The sequence below is a fragment of the Electrophorus electricus genome, chromosome 2 (assembly GCF_041902795.1).
Source record: "Electrophorus electricus isolate QZ-2024a chromosome 2, ASM4190279v1, whole genome shotgun sequence".
Classification (NCBI taxonomy): Eukaryota; Metazoa; Chordata; class Actinopteri; order Gymnotiformes; family Gymnotidae; genus Electrophorus; species Electrophorus electricus.
Genome location: NC_137498.1, coordinates 3,580,001 through 3,596,612, shown reverse-complemented (window position 1 = coordinate 3,596,612; position 16,612 = coordinate 3,580,001). Strand labels below are relative to the sequence as shown.

General features: G+C 47.8%; 1 protein-coding gene and 1 long non-coding RNA gene across 2 annotated transcripts in view; one reads left to right on the top strand and one right to left on the bottom strand.

Moving 5' to 3' along the window:
• Positions 1–115: 115 nt before the first annotated feature.
• Positions 116–7,889, top strand: hadhb (hydroxyacyl-CoA dehydrogenase trifunctional multienzyme complex subunit beta). Its single transcript, XM_035528945.2, has 16 exons — positions 116–257; positions 801–868; positions 1,482–1,523; positions 1,726–1,816; positions 2,141–2,185; positions 2,538–2,637; positions 2,784–2,871; positions 3,279–3,466; positions 3,816–3,996; positions 4,162–4,283; positions 4,417–4,496; positions 4,646–4,693; positions 5,295–5,382; positions 6,702–6,776; positions 6,869–7,033; positions 7,272–7,889. Exons 2-16 carry the CDS (start codon positions 802–804, stop codon positions 7,305–7,307), a joined length of 1,416 nt encoding a protein of 471 aa, XP_035384838.1. The 5' UTR covers positions 116–257; position 801; the 3' UTR covers positions 7,308–7,889.
• LOC145645927 (uncharacterized) overlaps positions 7,178–16,612 on the bottom strand; it is a 22,897-nt gene continuing 13,462 nt past the window's right edge. The window contains exons 2-3 of the long non-coding RNA XR_014116138.1: positions 13,188–13,335; positions 7,178–7,335 (exon numbers count right to left, since the gene is read on the bottom strand). This is a non-coding gene — a long non-coding RNA (uncharacterized LOC145645927). The remainder of the gene's footprint in view (positions 7,336–13,187; positions 13,336–16,612) is intronic.

Sequence of the window (16,612 nt, the reverse complement as noted above, 5' to 3'; positions counted from 1 at the left end):
CGCTGCCAGAACCGTGCAAGCTATTTTTTTTCCTGATCTTTTAAGCGCATGCGTTTATTGAAGTTTTTGTTTTTTTGTTTTTTTTAACCACTTCGAGCTGCATCGATGAGCTATTTTATCCAGGCGAAAATCGGGGCTACTAAGCTCCTTTAGGGTCTTTTGAGTTTTGCATTTTTAATTTTTTTTGGTGTGTGTAGTCGTTCAACTTCAGACACAAAAGAGTGCAACGTCCGCGAGCCTCGACCCGACCTGCGCAGGTGGCGTAAAAGCTTTTGCAGTCGCAGTAGTTCCCGCAGGTTTGCACGGGCGCAGCACGCGGGGTTGCACCAGCGCGGGCTGCGCCTGACAAATCTGGACGTAACGTCGCTGCGTTTTGTTTTTTTTTCCTCCTCTTTTCGATTGCATCCGCGAAATTGGGCTTTTATTCGCCAACTATTTATTATTTTTGAATCGACGTAATCGCAGGAGTAGTTAACGGTGCAGGATTATGGGGACGTCGCGCGGTTTAGACCGCGTTGTCCTGCTCGTCTCGCGAGGGGGAGGGGACGGTAGAAGAAGTAGGTGAAAGGTCGCGGGTACGACGCGCGTGGCGGAGCCGTCCCGTCACGCTCCTCCGTTATAATTAGACGGGGCTCGTGACTGTAGTGGATTTCTCTCTCTTTTTGTTATTTTTAGAAGAGAAATTCCTCGTTCCGTTAATATTCGTCAAACCGATCCTGTGCGTTTTACTGCCTGTTGTACTGTTGTCTAATGTAATATTGTCCTTGTTTGTTTTTCCCCCACCCAAAAAAAAATAAAAGGATGGCATCCATGTTAATGAACTCGGTGAGAAATTGCTCGCTGAAGTCGCCCAGGGCCGTTCAGTTCGGTAAGTCGTTCACTTTTCCGGCGTGTGGGAGTAAAGATTGAAGCACTTTTTTTTCCCCCCTAAGGACCACCCAACCGCGCCAATCGCTTGGATTTGGTTGAGATGGAAGTCGATCGACTCTTGGGCTCCGGAAAGTTGGGGAAACCCTTTTGGGGGGGAAACACATGCGCAGAGTTCAAAGTTCAGCTGTTGTGGCTCCCTTTCTCCAGCTGTTGGGTGGATATTGTTGAGTGGCAGACAGCTCTGAACTAAACAATATCTAATCTATGGCCCCTGTGGTCAGCAGCTGACCAGAGATGAAACAGATGGGACGTTCATGGGCTGCACTAATGACACTTTTTTTAAAATGTATTTCTTCTTCTTTTTTTAACTTTCATTAAGTCTGTGAGTAGGATGGTCATAAGGTCACCTATGTGTTGTATGTAGGTAAAAATCTGGATCGTTATAATCTGCTACTGGACGGGCACACTCGGATTCTAGATCGGTCTAATCCGCTTCTGGGTCTCTATAATCTATTTCTAGATGTGTTTGCCTATTGTGAAATGGGAAATGTAGCCAGGAAGTGTAGCGGAATATAAAAACACTTTTTCTCTCTCTCTCGCTCTCTACACAGCTGCGCGTTCTCTCAGCACAGCTGTTCCTCTGCAGGCTCAAGGTGAAACACACACACATACACACAAACAAACATATATATACACACACAGAGTGGTATTCAATGGGCACACTTTTCACCCATTTTTCAGAACCGGTTTAAGAGCCCTTTAAGAATGTGAAAATACAGGTGTCTTAGGTGTCTGTACGGGTCAGAGCTGAGTGGGCGTGGCCTGTGTGTTTACACGATTTGCGTTTCTAAACAGCAAAAAGCAAGAAGACCCTGTCCAAGACTGGAGTTAAAAACATCGTTTTGGTTGATGGGGTCCGTACACCGTTCCTGCAGTCTGGCACCACGTAAGTGTGTGTGTGTGTGTCTGTGTGTGCGCGCGTGTCCATCCAGTTGTAAGCACTGTGACCATTAAGCTACTGAAATTTCTTAAGTCCTAAATCAGCTAACGCCGGCATTCATTACGACCGTGTTTAGTCCACTTTGCCTGGGGCAGCCTGTCAGTTTCGGAGACAAATTCACATCACAAGAAAATATGTTTCTTGAAAATTCTGCTTAAAATTGATCAGCCAGAGTTCGTCGGCGAGCTGAATTTAATTTGAGCTGATCTGACGCTTGGAGTGTTTGGTGGGTTTCCGTGGCTGAGTTAACGTGTTTGTTTTGTTTATTAGATATGCTGATCTGATGCCCCATGACCTTGCTAGAACTGCCCTGCAGTAAGTGTGTCTCCATCTCCTCCACATTCTCTCGGGGGGGGGGTTAGGGCTACTGGAGGATTAAGCAAACTTTTATTTTAGATCTTTCATTTTTCATGTGCAAATATTCCACTCTGCTGTGGGCCAAAATAACAAGATTACTGTGTTAAATCAATTTAAAAGCGCTTCAGCTTGGTTTGTAAATGAAATAAATATTTTTTAAAAATTAATAATGTGGTTATTGATGCCAGTGGGCCATTTGCAATGTCATACAGAGTTTTGTGTTTAAATCAGAGGATAAAAACTATTTATTTAAAAGGTTCAAAATGAAAACGGATAGTTCAGATGTGTGTGTGCGGTGGTGTTGCTTCAGAGGTCTGCTGAACAGAACTGGCATTCCCAAAGACGCTGTAGATTACATCATCTACGGGACCGTCATTCAGGAAGTGAAGACCAGCAATGTGGCTAGAGAGGTCAGTTCCCTGCACCTGCTCTCTGCATAAGTGCAGGTATCCGCTGCTCTGGACGCGCTCCCCCTAAGTGCGGGGACGTTGACTACTAGAACGCGCTCCCCCTAAGCTGGAGGAGGTTTTGAGGTTGCGGATGTCTCGGTGTGTAGGCAGCGCTCGGGGCAGGATTCTCGGACAGGATTCCGGCTCACACGGTTACCATGGCCTGCATCTCTTCCAATCAAGCTATGACCACAGGTAATGAAAACACACCACACGCGCAAACACGTGTGCATAAACACACACCACGCAATAATAATAATTAGTACAATAAATGTTTTTGTGCAAGTTTGGAACCTTTTACATGTTTTAAAAAGCTGACTTGTGTCTGTAAAATGAAATAAAGACAATACAATCAGTTTCCTCAGTTTCAAGAGTTCAGTATTTGGTACAATAAAACATTCATTTGGAAATGCAGTAATTGACAAAGAATCAGATGGTAAGAGTTTTGAAAACATGTTGGTTGGCTGCATTGCTCTCGTTTGGATCAACTTCTTGTCCGGAGGCGAGACCGGAGTTTTTTAGAGAGCACTTTTGTCTCACACACACACACACACACACACACACACCTTGCCACGCTCTCACTGTGCCGCTTCCGTCCGTAGCCGTGGGCATGATCGCAGCCGGCCAGTGCGACGCGGTCGTGGCGGGCGGCGTCGAGTTCATGTCGGACGTCCCGATTCGCCACAGCCGTAAAATGAGGAAGACGATGCTGTCGCTGAACAAGGCGAAGACGCTGGGGGCCAGACTAGCCCTGCTGGGGTCCATCCGGCCCGCGCACCTTGCCCCCGAGGTAACAGGGTACCTATAACGCGCCTCGTGCATTACCTTGGAGCACTTCTACTTTCAACTTGCTAATACCGCCAAAAGAAGTTTGGTGGGTGTCGTTTACAATGACGATGGCTTGCTTATTGGCGCTTTTCAGATATAAGAAATAAGAAAATATTTTCTCATTCTGCTCTGAAAAAATCATAACTGGAAATAGAGCAGACCTGGGGTGTCTATAGAGTGTTGGGGTTAGCCTCCTAGGGCTAGTGTTGGGGTGTGTGTGTGTGTGTGTGTGTGTGTGTGTGTGTGTCTGTCTCTCTCTCTCTCTGTCTCTCTCTCTCTCTGTCTCTCTCACTCTCACTCTCTCCCCCTAGCTCCCTGCTGTGGCCGAGTTCTCCACGGAGGAGACGATGGGCCACTCCGCTGACCGTCTGGCGGCGGCGTTCGGCGTGTCCCGCCGCGAGCAGGACGAGTATGCGCTACGCTCCCACTCCCTCGCCAAACGAGCGCAGGACGAGGGCCTGCTCAGTGATGTCGTCGGCTTCAAAGTGCCAGGTGAGTCCCGCGATCGAAGAACGCAAAGCATCGCGACGGGGAAAACGCGGCCCGTTTGTTGGCGCGCGTCCATCGGACGGCGAGTGCGGTTCGTTTTGACTCGTCACTGTTCCTGTGTATGATTTTATGATTTTTTTTTTTGTTTATTTCTTTTCACCGTCGCAGGAAAGGACATCGTATCCAAGGACAACGGGATCCGGCCAAGTTCCATGGAGCAGATGGCCAAGCTGAAGCCGGCCTTCGTCAAACCGCACGGAACGGTCACCGCTGCCAACTCCTCCTACCTGGTCAGCGACCAATCAGATGCCTGCTCATTTACTGACCAATGAGCGTGCTGGATGAACTTTAACCGCGTGCCCGTGTGTGTGTGTGTGTGTGTGTGTGTGTGTGTGTGTGTGTGTGTGTGTTGGTGTATACCAGACTGACGGAGCCTCTGCCGTGCTGATAATGTCCGAAGAGAAGGCGCTCGCCCTGGGTTACAAACCTAAAGCTTATCTCAGGTAGCCGGCGCCTGGCAACCCAGCGCAACGCCACACAAAACCACACGCGCGCGCACGCTCAAGTCACAGGTTTCCACGCCACCGCTGCGCCCCACCCTGCGCTGCGGTGATGCACGCGACTCGTAAAGTTTCGTGTGTTTTGATTGCAGAGATTTCGTGTACGTGTCCCAAGACCCTAAAGACCAACTCCTGCTTGGGTGAGCGACAGTCTCTTTCTTCCACTCCTTTCTTCTCTCGTTCCTTGTGTTTGTTTGTTTGTTTGTTTGTTTGTTTGTTTGTTTGTTTGTTTGTTTGTTTGTTTGTTTGTTTGTTTGTTTGTTTCCGCACGCCGAGCGTGTCGAGATCGGCGCACGCTACACGTGTGCTGCCGGTGCTTCCACCTGCTTGGGCGGGTTTGATTTATTCGCGGTCTTTGCGCCTTACGCCGCCGGAGTTTACTTCAGACTTTCCCACGAGGGGGAGGAATCTTTTCACGAACATTTATTTTGTGTTTTGGGGGGATTTTTACTCATTCATGTTTTTGTTTTTTTTGCTTTGTAGTAACAGACTTTTTGGGTTTTTTTTCGTCCGATAAAGTCCAGCGTGAGTGCGCTGGGCGTTTTTTTTTCTGTGGGGTGTTTTAAAACGGGATTTCTCAGTCAGCAGGTGCGTTACGCACAGCGGTCATGCTGTCCGTCGTGTCTCCGACCTCCACGGTACGCCTTTGCTGCTTGTTTTCCTTGAAGTGTCCAGTTAAACTGAGTATACTTTTTAAAATGAGTTTTAAGTTAACGGTGTGTGTGTGTGTGTGTGTTCCAGGCCGAGCTATGCCACCCCGAAGGTGCTGGAGAGGAGCGGCCTGAAGTTGGCCGACATCGACGTGTTCGAGTTCCACGAGGCTTTTGCCGTGAGTGTGTCTCTTCTCTCACCTTTATCGCACACACACACACACACACACACACACACACAGAAACGTGATTTCTAGATCATAAAGAAGTTGCGTTTTTCAGTCCAGATGGGAGGGAACCATGTGGTCCATCTGCAGGGCAGTTTTGGCTTTAACTTTAGCTTTCTGGCTGTGTGTGTGTGTGTGTGTGTGTGTGTGTGAGTGAGTGAAGTTTACATTTAAAGCTGCATGATGTAAGATTTGTTTACTAAAAATGTTGGATTAAGTCAAGAGGAAACCTATCTGCTACGATAGTGTCGTCCTTATGGGAGGAACATGTATGACTATGTATTAACGTCAACTGCACAGGCTCAAAAAGAAGGTTCATTAATGTTAGTGGGGGGGGGGCCTGGTCATCCGAGTAACGTTGGGTGGGGGGGCGTGGTCAAAGTCAGTGAATGGACAGACAGAGTGATCTCACCGAATATGGAGACACTGGAATAATAAGACCAGTTGTCCTCTGTGGCTTCGCCTGTGGTCAAAGCAAAGAGTCATGGAGAGAAGCAGCAGGCTAAAAGGGAGCTGAGACCAGAATAAACGTCAGCCCGGCTTTTTCAGAGTTGCTGACAGCTTCGTGACCTGAAGGAGCGCAGGAGAGGTGCTTAAACTGCTGAGCAGTGTGTTGGCACTTTGCCAAAAAGGGTCAGCCGGATTATGGTTGCGGAATTTGAATGTCACCCTTGTAATTGGAATGTTGTTTTAGTTGTGTGGCTAACATCAGCTGGCTAATTTTGTGTTTGCTGGCGAGTCCTTCCTGTTTTGATGTTTGACCAACCAGGCTAGCCATTGCCCTGCGGTCACTAGCAGTGCTCTGGTCTGTCCACCATGATGTAAGCAGTGATGTCATCGTGTGAACGACGACGCAAGCAAATTGCGTTTCTTTCGCTAGAAGTGGCTACGTTTTCTTCCCTTTGTGAAGTTTATGTCTTGAGCCTGAGCTCAAATATCGGGAGAATGCACACTTGATGATGGATAAGTTGCTGAATTATCCCAATAGATGATTCGTGGGGTTGCGTCTGGCTGAATTTTTGGCAGAAGCACGGATAGTTGCAGCGGACGGTGTCAAAGCAACATGTTCAGGCAGAAAGAAATCTGCATTTGAATGGTCTACAATGTTACACTGATGAGGATACGATCACTGCAGCAGATAATTCACTTTATGCAATTGCATATTTCCACCAGAGAGGTCGCCAGTTCCCCTGAACTTGCACAGTGCAGCTTTAATTCATGTGATATACATGCATACATACTTTTACAGTGTAATGTCTGTTGTCTTTCAGGGCCAGATCTTGTCTAATCTGAAGGCCATGGACTCTGACTGGTTTGCCAAGACTTACATGGGCAGGACTTCTAAGGTGTGTGTGTGGGTGGGTGGGTGGGTGTGTGTGTGTTGGGGGGGGGGTGTTTGTGGGTGGGTGTGAAGAATGTCTTCTCATCCTTGCCTCAGGTTGGCTCTCCGCCGTTGGACAAGTTTAACCTGTGGGGTGGCTCGCTGTCTCTCGGACATCCTTTTGGAGCAACCGGATGCCGTCTGGTTACCACGGTAGCACACCGGCTAAAGAAGGAGGGGGGGCAGTATGGCCTAGTAGCAGCATGCGCTGCAGGCGGGCAGGTGAGACACACTCACACACTCTCTCTCGCACACACACACACACACACACACACACACTCACTCTCTCTCTCTCTCTCACGCGCACGCACGCACACATACATACATATATGCCAATCCAAACACATTCACGTTAAAAAACTGTGCTGTTATCATTAAATGATTTATTTCTGTACTGATTTGCTTGTTGAATGTGTGTTCTGTGGCTCATTCACACACTTCTCTTCTGCTTCTGTCCCAGGGCCATGCAATGGTGATCGAGGCTTATCCCCAGTAGGGCATTTGAGTAAAAGGTGGCAGAGCCTCTGTAACACACACACACACACACAAAATGCATGACTGTGTAAATAACAAACATCGCAATGCCTTGAGAAAAAAAATCACTTCTGAATATTACCTAAAAGTGTGGAAAAGCAAAAGTTGTTGAGGCAAATTATTACACAGTCATGTCTCTGTCAGCAGAGTTTGATGATGGTCGACAATAATTATAACACATTAGTTACTCTTATCGCGTCTCATTAATACCGCGATGCCAAACTCTACTACACCGATCATGAGTTAAAAAAAAACAAAACGCCTTGTGTTAGTTCTAGTTTTTCTGTAGGTGTCGTAAGCTCACAGACTGCAAACTAATAATTTTACTTCTGGTCCTTTCTGGATGATGTACATAAGTCCTGCCGTCTCAGGTCCGCTTGTGTTCAGTTCTTGAAGAATAGGCGTGAGATTACTAAGAACCGAGGACATGCACTTCACCTGGCCGTGTGTGTGGGGGGCGGAGCGCCACAACCAAGGATGCTTCTGTTAAGCCATGTTCGTTCTCTTGTAATAATTTTGTCCAAATAAAATTAATTTAAAAGAATTTGCTTTCAGTGTCCGAGCTGATTTAGCGTAAACCGATCAACTGATATCATCACTTAGTGGAATGTTGAGGGAGAAGAAAAAAAGAAGCATAGTATTTAAAATGACCCATGTGGTCATTTTATTGTGGAAAATTAACTAATTGTAAAGCAAAAATACTCTCACTTCCTGCTCACCAACCGCATATAATCTCTACCTGCCAACACTTGTTTTTTTTTTTTTTGCTTTGTTAACTTACTGTTGCATTCAGGGACTGGAAACGTAAGGCACGGCGCTCGCGGCGTGGCGCGGGCGGTACAAAGCCGAATAATTGCGCGACGTTGGCTCCGCGTTACGTCACGCGCGTTCCGCGCGCCCGGCCCGCCCGGCGGCGCGTGCGTCTGCGGGGAGCGGCGAGACGTGATGTTTGCATGAGTGAATAAATTGTGTTCTTGTGCACCCAGAGGAACCGCGGGGCGGATCCACGCGCTTAATCCCACCCGCGTCCCTTGGCTCGTAAATATCGTCTTTGCAACCCCTCCGAAGGAGATGCGCACGCGTCTCCCGTGGACTCGTGCGCGCCGCAGCCCGGTTCCCGCGCGAGCGGTCGCGGGGGATTTCGTCGACTTTTCGCGCGCGCGTTAACACTCGCGCAAACGGTTCTCGCCTGTTCCAACATCCACTGACTAAATGGTTTGTTTTTTTTGTTGTTGTTTTTCCTTGGGATTGTTCGTTCGCCAATATCCTAAATCCCCTAAAGTGTCGGATTCATTAAAATATAATTTTTTTAAAAACAAATTAATTCCGAGGTTTTTTTTCCACGCTTCTAGCCTACTTCTGTATTTGCGTATTCGTGCAAAAGTTTTTGGGGAGGTTAAGATATTTGGAACAGGAGCAGACTGAGTGTGTGCGTGTGGGGAGGGGGGGGGGGGGGGAGACTGTGTTTTTATCCGAATGCAAAACGGAGTAAAATGTAAATAGCGGTTGCGTGTCGGGAAAAGGATTTTTTTTTTTTTTTTTGTTTTAACCAACCTTCAAAAAGCCTCAACCCGCGAGACGGGGGGAACGAGCCCGCTTTTCTCCGCAGCGGCACGAGCTTTGATCAGTCGCGCGCCTTTTTATGGCGTTTGACTGGAGAATGCACCCGGTGCTGTCGGTACAAATCTGCCTCGCTCCTAACCCCGTCAGAAAAAGGAGGGAGGAGAGAGAGAGAGAGAGAGCGAGCGAGCGCCTCTTTAATCTCGTCCTTTCTGCACGCGCTCGCACGAGCGGCAGTTCCTGTCTCTGCACCTGCAGAATTTCGCGCATGAAAGGCGGAGCGCGTTTGACTCTGCCGCGCGCTCGTCCCCCGCTTTCCCGAGTTTACTCACCCGCTACCGGTTGCTGCGAGGCCTCTTCGGTTTTATAATAATAATAATAATAATAATAATAATTATTATTATTATTATTATTATTAACGGTGGCCCTGATGAGAACGATAATTAAAAATGATTTAAACGGGCTGATTGGAGCGTCGCGTCGATCCCCAGATGCTCCAATTTTATTAATTGCGCCGTAATTCAAATAAACAAAGTTTGTTGGAAGTTTACCCGTTTAACTAGTGGGCTCCTGTGGGGCGGTTTTTATATATATAATATGGAATTTGTGTCTCGCCGTGTTTTTGTTCTATAAATGAGCCTCCTCGGGAGGGACCTGCAATAAAGAAGCGGAGACGTGTGGGCTGGGAGCGGTGGTTTGTTATTGTGGTGCACTGACCATAATCCGCAGAAATACGCAGAGCCACATCGCAAAAACAACCACCGCAATCAATCCGACGTCTCGTTTCGCGCCGCCGTGGTTATGAGCACGGGGTGGAAAGCTTTGTGCGCTCATCCGTAAAGCAACTGCGAAGAATCAAGAACTGAAACGTTCGTCTGAATTTAAGTGGATGCCGACACAACAGGGTCGGGAATTAAAAAAAAAAAAAACAACAAAAAAACAAAAACGTGCGTGTGTGTCGGTGTGATGCTTCCCGTGTCACGATGAACCGTCTTTTAACGGCCATGTCGCGGCCCGGTGCGCACCCGGTGGCAAGTCAGGCCCCTCTGCTGGGGCGTCGTGAGGTTAGAATTACAAACTGGAGAATTAATCTGCAATTTCGTTTATCCTAGTACTAAAGCAAGGAGAAGGTTTACGGGTCGTGTGTGTGTTTACATGCTCAGGTGCATGTACACCCACTTTACAATCCTCGCCACGCTGCGCGTCTGCAGTGTGTCCGCTGGGGTTTTTTTTTTTTAAATAGTTTTTTTTTTGCTGACGTTGGACAACAGTGTTTAGAAGGACCCTCAACAAACTTGTGTCAGAGTGGGTGCTGTGCGTTGGCGAGGCTTCAGCTCGGTACGGGACAGCGTTGTCTGTGGGAGAAGGCGGACGGGGGGGTCAAGCGGTCATCGCAGCGCTTCGTGTCGCAGTACCGGGGCCCGCTGCGCGTTCCTTTCATTTGCGGCGGGTCTGCAACGCCACAGTTTTCGTGTATTGCTGTGGCAGTGTGTAAAAAATATTTAAACTTTCTCTTCACATCCATGGGAAATCTCTCTCTCTCTCTCTCTCTCTCTCTCTCTCTCTCACACTTCTCTCAAACATTCTGTTCTCTAATTTTTCCTTTGCACTCGAGAATACTGTCTTTTCAGGGAGGGTTTTATTTGTTGTTGTGGTTGCTTGTGTCTAATTTGTAAATCATATCGATCCATCCTGGTGGAAAAGACGTGTGTGAATTTCTAATGAATCTAGGGATTATTTCATTTTTAACGGGACACAGACACAATTCTCATTAAACTGCAAAAATCATTACCGGCTCCAATGCTACACACAGACAAATCAAGCGATCTGTGTGTGTGTGTGTGTGTGTGTGTGTGTATGCGTGCATGCTTGCGCCTGCGCGTGAGAGAGACATGGTTAGAGGGATGGAGAGAGCGTGTGATTAGGGGGCTGTGTGGGGTTGGCGGGGCAATATAATGAATTAAAATGGCGGACATGAATTGAGAGCGGAGTGTCAAACACTGTCAACAAGACGGCTTTCTGTCACGCGGAGAATTTGAGACATTAACAGCTTCTGTCATTCTGCTGACAAAATGGTGGCAGAGATTTCCCCGGGTGCCGAGATGACTGCCGGCGTTTGTCAACAAGCCGCTGTCAGAGCGCGGAGAGAGGGAGAGCGCGCAGCGTGTCAGTGACAGCTACCACACCGAGATCCCACGAGCCCTCTCCCGGAGAGCCAGAGCTAGAGAGAGAGGATTTGTGTTAGGGAAAGACAGGTGGAGAATGAAAGAAAGGGAGAGAGGAGAGAAGCGAGGGGGGGATTGAGAGAGAGAGGGAGAGAGGGAGAGAGGGAGAGAGGGAGAGAGGGAGAGAGGCGGGGCACACGCCTCCTGCACACCTTTCATATAAAATTGCAGCAGGAAAATGAGCTGTCACTCCAATTCCCAGGATGCTTTGCTGTTTAGCATAAGTGCGCTGTGTGGGCCGCTGTCGGACAGACTGACTCAGACAGATAATTAACTAAAGCTGCAGTTTTCCTCCTCTCCTCTCCTCTCCTCCTGCTCCCTCGCTCCCTCCCTCCGCCAGACGGCTTCTCCCGCACTCATCTGCATTTTTTGCCAGGGGCGAGCGGTTAGCACTCGAACCAGGCACAGAGAGGGTAAGAAGCCAATTAGTCAGGTGGATGGATGAGTGATTGACAGCCGGCTGCCGCTGCCGTACCGAAGTCCCTCTCTCGCTCGCATTAATGCGCTGCGCGCGCGCGTGCCTGCGAGCGCGAGCGCGAGCGCGCGCTGTTTGCTGGCTACTGCTCTCGTCTCCTGCCTCCTGTTGTGTTTTCTATCTCTTGGTCTCCTTCTCTCTTCCTCGTCTTTCTCTCCGTCCCCTGCTCAAGTCCTGGGTAGTTCCCCCCCCCCCCCCCGTCGCTCCTCTTCCTCCATCGTTTTGTTTTGGGTTTTTTTTTTTGTGTGTGTGTGTGGTTTTTTTTTCACGCGAGGCATCTCTGTTCCAGCATTCATTCTTCCGTTGCTTTTCACCCCTCACTTCTTTCGTCACGTCCTCTCATCCGTCCGTCCGTCCATCCATCTCTCCTATCCTGTACTATTCTCTTTTCTCCGATCTCGTGCCTCTGTTATTTCCCTGACTCTGCTGCTGTTTGTGCCTCGATCTGTTTGTCGGCATAATTGAGGATGCCAAAGGCCATAGCGCAGCATCACACACACACTGGAGGGCAGGTTAGTTTGTGGCCTGTAGTATGATGTTGATGTTGATGTGAGATCATCCCTAATCTAGATCTGAGTGCTTTGAGTTCTGGCCTGGAGAGAACACCTCCAGCGACCTATGCTGTTACACACACACACACACACACACACACACACACACACACACACACACACATTCCTAATGCTCAATCATTGTATGAAATAAACTGGGAAACACCACAGTAAGGAGTAGAGTTAGACTGGTTTTCACTGAAATAAAGGTATAGCAACTATGCTACACATATGTTTAAGATACACACACACACACACACACACACACACACACACACTTATGTTCAGTACTGTATATAGAGAGAGTTTGTATGTGGTATTTTAATTAGCTATATATAGGTGCTTAACATATTTCAAGGGTACGTTAATAAATTACATAAAATAATACATTCTTATTATTAATATAATACTAAAATATTACATTGTTAATTATTAAAATAATACTAAAATATTACATTGTTTATTATTTCTATAATAGTTGTTGATTACTGTGTACATACCAAACTGTAATGCTCAGTATGTCTTAAGTACTGTTTGTTAATGTACCTTTATTGAAAAATGTTACGGTCCCTTTTGTTGTAAACTGAGTACTACTAACATTGGATTTAACATATTTTTTTCTTCCCATTTCCAGTGTTTGACAAAAAATATCATCAGCTTCACAAAAACCCCATCTGACCCCCAGGTATTGTTCTTCCAAAATTCTCTGTCACAGATGGTTTGCAAAAAAAACCCAACAAAAAATCAGATTAATTTTATGTGTAATATATTATTCAAACCCTGCCGCTCAAAAATGAGATTTTCCTTGAGTAAAATGAGGCGTCAGGGTACGATAAACTAAAAAAAGACGGTGGCTAACGTCAGAGCAGTGAGCCAGCTGCCTGATTGGCACCTGTCTGTGTGCAATGACAGTGCTTAAGTAGATCTCACCTTTAAGAATGTGTCTGTGAGTCTGTCCATGAGACTCCTGACATGAAGTCACCGAGGACGCATGGATGGGGAGGAGGAGGAGTATACGTCTGTGAACGTACCCGTCGACGCCGTAACCGCGAGACGGAAGAAGCTCCGCGTTCCCCTGTGCGGCCGCTGTTGACCACGCCGTGAGGCCGGGAGGACGTCGGACCGTGTGATGTTACCACCTCAAAGCCTCCCCTCCGGTCCACGCCGGAGCACCCAGACCTAGAGATCGGAAGAAGTTGGCTCAAATGTCTAGAGGGGGGTTTGGTACAGGCCCAGCATACGGGGTCAATCCTTCAGAATCCATGCAGAGAGGCAGGGGGCGGGGCAACGAGGATGGGCGGGGCCGAGGGCGGGGCATCGTCATGAATGCCCCGGATGTTAATTAGAATCAAGGAAAGTGTAACATTGTTTAGGGTGCAACATTGTGAAACAATGTACTCTCTGTTTAAAGATATGAAAGTAGATGCAAAATTAATTTCAGTGCTCGCGGTAAAACAGACAGGCGGTACCAGCTCCAACAGTACGAGTCTGAATGCTAATGCGTTGTTCATTCAGGGTTTTTTTTCATGAAACTTTCTTGCTGCTGTAATTTATTGTACCATTTATATAAAAGAAGGGGGAAAAAAAGTTTCTATGTGATTTTTAATTTAATTGTATTTATTTTACATTTATGCAATTACATTCACGCAGTCGGTTTTCCGTTACATAAGTTTATCCGATTCACATGGAGCAGAGGACACGTTATTATAGCCGTCAGCTGCACACGCGTGCCTGGATGAAACGCGACGGAGGTCAGCATCAAAACATCCGTTTAACGGGGGGGGGGGGGGGGGGGTCGGCTCGGGTCGGGGACGGCGCGCGCACGCGCGCGCGCGGTGTTTAACGCGCGTAAGCGTTCCGCCGCGGCGCGGGCGCTGCGCGTGTTCCGCACCTTAAGGGCATTCATCCCTCAGGCGGAACTCTCTCACCGTGGCGTCCCAAACACAGCCAAAGCGCTCTGAAATAAAACCACCAACAGCACATCAACCGGAGAGAGAGAGAGAGAGAGAGAGAGAGAGAGAGAGAGAGAGGAGAGAGAGAGAGAGAGAGAGAGAGAGAGAGAGAGAGAGAGAGAGAGAGAGAGAGACTCGGAGCGCGAGTCTACTGTAAAGGTGTTACGGATTTAAAATTCAAGCTCAAAATTGCTTAGCATATTTTTTCCCCTCTAAAACTAATATAAGCTACATTATAAAAACTCGAGTTGTCAGTGTGGTTTTTTTCTCCGCGTAATTTGTAGTAAATCAATCAGGAAGCGACACAAAGGTCATTTTAAACCGACAGGACTTCCAACAGGACCGGAAGCGCGAGAGCTGTCCGGAGTTCACGGTGTGTGCTTTTCACACACAGCAAACAAACAAAACAAAACAAAACACCCCCCCCCCCCCTCCCTCAACCAAATAAATAAATAAAAACTCGTTTTAATCATTGCCATCCATTTCGTTAGAAGGAACAGCGGGAAAGTTATTTTTCAAACTTTTATCGTTCAACGCACCTCCGCGGTACGGTAATGCCACCACAGGGCGTGCTGATGTCTCAGTCTGTCTGTCGTGCTGATGTCTCAGTCTTTCTGTCCTCGACAGTCTGGCGCACCGAGCCGCGTTCTCTCCGTTTAGACGGGAACCGCAACGTCGCACCGATTACCGGATGCGCGCGGCCTCCCGCTCACCGCGTTTCCCATTGCGTTCGGTTCACCTTCCCTTCACGTCCGAGGCACTGACCAAAAAACCCAAACAAACCCCAAAACCCACTGGCGAACAGAAAAGAAGTCGAGAACGGAGACTCACATTTGCATCGACGTGGATCGCAGGATTTCTGCATCTCTTATCAAACTTTGACTTCTTGTGCGTGGTAACGCCGCGTTACGCACGTCCAAACTAATATTCGGGCCCATGGCGAATGCATTAGCAAAGAACTAAAGCGGAACGCGGCCAGAGACGAAATACGGGCCGTACCTGCGGTTGTCGCAGTCTCTGCTATAATTCCAGCGTTTGGTCAGTGTCGTATTGCGTCAAAGACTCCGCGGGGACGGACTGTGGGGTTTGTTTGTTTGTTTGTTTGTTTGTTTGTTTTGGAGTGAGTGTTGTGTATCAACTTGAGACTCAGCCCGGAGGAGGGTTGTAGCCTATAAATGAAGACGTGCGGATGTGGCTAACTAAACCCAGCGGCGGGCAGACAGTTTCTTTCGGGCAGTCATGCTTGGACCGAGTGGGTGTGCGGTTAGATTCGTGCTTGCTGATGAAATAATGGAAATGCTACAGTACTCTGTAGGTTTCTGACTTAGGCCATGATTCTTGATTCTTCCCACCGAGCGGTTGGTGGTAGCGAAAAAAAAAAGACATCGACATCTCAAACGTAAGGGGAGATGGTTCGTCTCGGCACGTCGCACGGTGTCGTTAGGTTTAACGGAGCTGACTTTTACCGGAGAGCGCTCACCGTGATGTTAAACGCCAGATTTGTGGTGTTAACGATGCGAGGGGCTGATCGGATTCTCGCCGGATTCTCGCTTCTCGTGCTTGCGCTTTGTCATTATTTTTTGCTTTCAGTTGACTGAGTTATATATGAAAGTTGGGCACCGGGTTTCTGGCCTTTTTTTTTTTTTTTTACAATCTGAAGTGATGACTCTGAAAATATTCAGTCAGGTTTTTTTAGTAACTGAGGAAGTGTTTCCCTGAATTGGAAGCACAGCCAGTTCTTGAACTAAGATTATATGACGTTAGGCATTTTGGGATTTTCCTAAATGAACTGGAGTGGAAGAAATCTGTCGCTTTCCTTTGCAAACAAACCAGTGACTTCCTACTAGATTTGACTGGACTAATATCTTTATGAGGTCTAAAATAGATAGATAGAGGGGGAGATAGAGAAAGAGAGAGAGAGAGAGAGGATAGTTTCTGATGAGTAGATTCCTACTGAGTGAGAAAGTGTGTGTGTGTGTGTGTGCTGAACTGCTGAACACCTTGTGCAGCCCTGTTCTGGTGGTGTGTGTGTGTCGTGGTATCCCGGCCTTTGTAAACGTGTGTGGACATCACCAGAGCGCCTGTGATATTGCACAACAGTTTGCTGGCAACATGAATAAATAAAATAAATCAACCACAGAGAAATTGAATTATTCAAACTGCCCCCCATTCAGCGGATATGTTTTAGATTTAAAAGGGTGCGTGACTGACTAGGTGTCTTCCGATCAGCCCAAGTGTGTGTAGACCTACAAGCGTGTCACAGCAGGAGAAGGTGGAGTTCGAAGTGTTAAGCTCTCAGAGTGCGTCTGGAGCTACAGAGAAGCCCTGGACCTCCGACCTGCTGTAGTGACACAGTCTAGCACCTGCTACATAACGAGGGAGCGATGGAGAAGGGGAGTGAACGAGAGAGAGAGAGAGAGAGAGAGAGTTGCTCAGAGACTAATTAAACAGCCAGAAGGCAGAGTGTGCTCTGAAGAGAAGCCATCACCAGGCCAGAGCAGAGG